At 58.2% G+C, this 2,457-nt stretch overlaps 1 protein-coding gene across 1 annotated transcript in view; it reads left to right on the top strand.

Moving 5' to 3' along the window:
- Trpm4 (transient receptor potential cation channel subfamily M member 4) overlaps positions 1 to 2,457 on the top strand; it is a 41,758-nt gene that overhangs the window by 17,980 nt on the left and 21,321 nt on the right. Inside the window, exons 10-12 of the mRNA XM_023706684.1 lie at positions 1,103 to 1,215; positions 1,348 to 1,692; positions 1,813 to 1,947. Coding sequence (XP_023562452.1) covers positions 1,103 to 1,215; positions 1,348 to 1,692; positions 1,813 to 1,947 — 593 coding nt within the window. The remainder of the gene's footprint in view (positions 1 to 1,102; positions 1,216 to 1,347; positions 1,693 to 1,812; positions 1,948 to 2,457) is intronic.

Below are 2,457 nucleotides of genomic sequence, written 5' to 3'. Positions count from 1 at the left end.
GCAAGGAGGAAGGACAGAGGAGGTTGGGCTCTGGAGCCAGACAGAAAAAGGAAAATAAAAGAGTTTCAATAGTTGAACTGACCTCTGCTGTATGACGTCACTGCCTCTCTCTGGACCCCCATGTCCTCAGCTGCTGGCCAAGCTATAGGCTCCCTGTGATTAGAACCTCATCCCAAGGCTGCCATCAGGGACCGCGATGCCACAGGGTGCCTCGGTCGATCCCCTTTGTAGCAGAGGGCCTGGCTCCCCTGTAGCATGACACTAGGGCCCATGATTCGGTGCTGCTAGGTTGTAGAAATGAGTGAGATGCATCTGTTTATTTATTTATTTATTCATTTATGTATTTGGTACAGGGTCTCACTACGCAGCTCGGACTCGTAGTGAGCCTCCTGTTTTCAGCCTCCCCAGCACTGGGATCGCAGGCGGGCCCCGGGGATGGGGCTGGCTCAGCATTCGGGATTAGGGATCGATTCCTAGTTGCTGGGCTTGCCAAAGCAGGCACTTAGTCCACTGAGCTATCTCACCGGCCCTAAAAGATATATCTGTTTAGGGGATGGGTATGGGGCCAGCGGAGGCAGAAGAAAAACAAGAACTGAGGCACAGCAAGTGCCCTGGGCGCCTTTCCATCCTTGTGGGCTGCGAGTTTCTGGATGCATTTAAGGGTCCCTTCGCCCTTCCCTGGTGTCTACTCTCCCCCTCCCCCATACTGGGGATTGAACCGAGGGCCTTTGCACTGAGCTACATTCCCAGCCTTAAAAAAAATTTTTTTTTGAGACAGGGTCTCACCAAGTTGCTGCCCTGACCCAGCTGGGCTCTAACTCGTGCTCCTCCTGCCGCTGCCTCCAAGTGCAAGGGTTGCAGATGTGCGCCAGCGCTGGCCCCAAGCCCACTGCCCTCATGCTCGGGCTGGCTGTGGTGGTGCAGGTCTGTAATCCCAGCACTCTGGGAGGCTGAGGCAGGAAGATCCCAAGTTCGAGCCGGCCAGAGCAATGTACGGATTTAGGGAGACCCTGTCTGGAAATAACAGGGCCAAGGACACAGTTCCACCCCTAAGGTGAACTTCCTGTCTGTCTGACTTCCTGTCAACCTCCTCACCTCGCAGCCTGTAGGAGCTCCGAGGCCTCGGCCTACCTGGATGAGCTGCGTTTGGCTGTGGCCTGGAACCGCGTGGACATCGCCCAGAGTGAACTCTTCCGAGGAGACATCCAATGGCGGGTGAGGTGTCAGGGCCATCCTCATCCTTCATGCGTCCCCAGCCTGTGCCCTCTCCATCCACCCAGCCATCATTCAGCGGAGCGGCCCCTGTCTGTCCCTGCTCATCCTGTCCCCAACACCTCCCTCCCGCAGTCCTTCCACCTGGAGGCGTCCCTCATGGACGCCCTGCTGAACGACCGGCCCGAGTTCGTGCGCCTGCTCATCTCCCACGGCCTCAGCCTGGGCCACTTCCTGACGCCCGCGCGCCTGGCCCAGCTCTACGGCGCGGCGCCCGCGCACTCGCTCATCCGCTCGCTCCTGGACCAGGCGGCCCACGGGGCAGCCACCAAAGCCCCGGGGCCCAAAGGTGGCGCTGAGGAGTGCCGGCCGCCTCAGGTGGGACAAGTACTGAGGACGCTGCTGGGGGAGACGTGCGCGCCGAAGTACCCCGCCGCCAACGCCCGGGACTCGCGCGCCAGCAAGGGATGCATGGACAGCGTGAGTGCACGGCTAGGGGGCGGGGCCACAGCCGGAGGGGCGGGGCCTCGCCGGAGTGGGCGGGGCCATAGGACCCCTAGTCCGAAGTGGCAGCCCTAGCCCCGCCTCCCGTGCCTGCAGGTTTGTCTGCTCTCAGATTGGGCCACCTCAGAACCCGCTCTGGAAGCCAGTTTTGGACAGGCGCCCTGGGGCGATCTGCTCTTGTGGGCGCTGCTGCTCAACAGAACCCAGATGGCCATATACTTCTGGGAGATGGTGAGTGCTGACTCCTGTCTCGGATCTTAGTCCGAAGAGCTCTCTGCATGATGCCCTGACCTATGACATAACACCGGCCACAGCGCATCGTCCTTGATCTATGACGCGGACGACTTCGTCTTCTTTCTCCCCCACAGCATGCAGTTTGCATATGCTGAACTTTCCATGAACAAAGCACATTGGGCTTCTGATCACAGAGATACATCTCGGTTTTTTTTTTTTTTTTTTTTTTAATGGTGTGTGCGTGTGCGCGCGCGCAGAACAGCTCAAGCTTGTAGTGATCCTCCTGGTTTCAGCCTCCTCATTGTTGGGATTACCGGCGGTGGTGCGCGCCACCACGCAATTCCAGGACTCGATCTTGCCAGGCAAGCACTTATTCCACTGAGCCATCTCCCCGGCCCCTTTATTTATTTATTTTTATTTATTTATTTAACATTTATTTAGTGTGTGTGTGTGTGTGTGTGTGTGTGTGTGTGTGTGTGTGGCCAGCTCAGCCCACCAGGGGGCGCG

Source organism: Octodon degus, unplaced genomic scaffold (assembly GCF_000260255.1).
Source record: "Octodon degus isolate 3935 unplaced genomic scaffold, OctDeg1.0 scaffold00268, whole genome shotgun sequence".
NCBI lineage: Eukaryota > Metazoa > Chordata > Mammalia > Rodentia > Octodontidae > Octodon > Octodon degus.
This window is presented reverse-complemented; position numbering and strand designations above follow the sequence as displayed.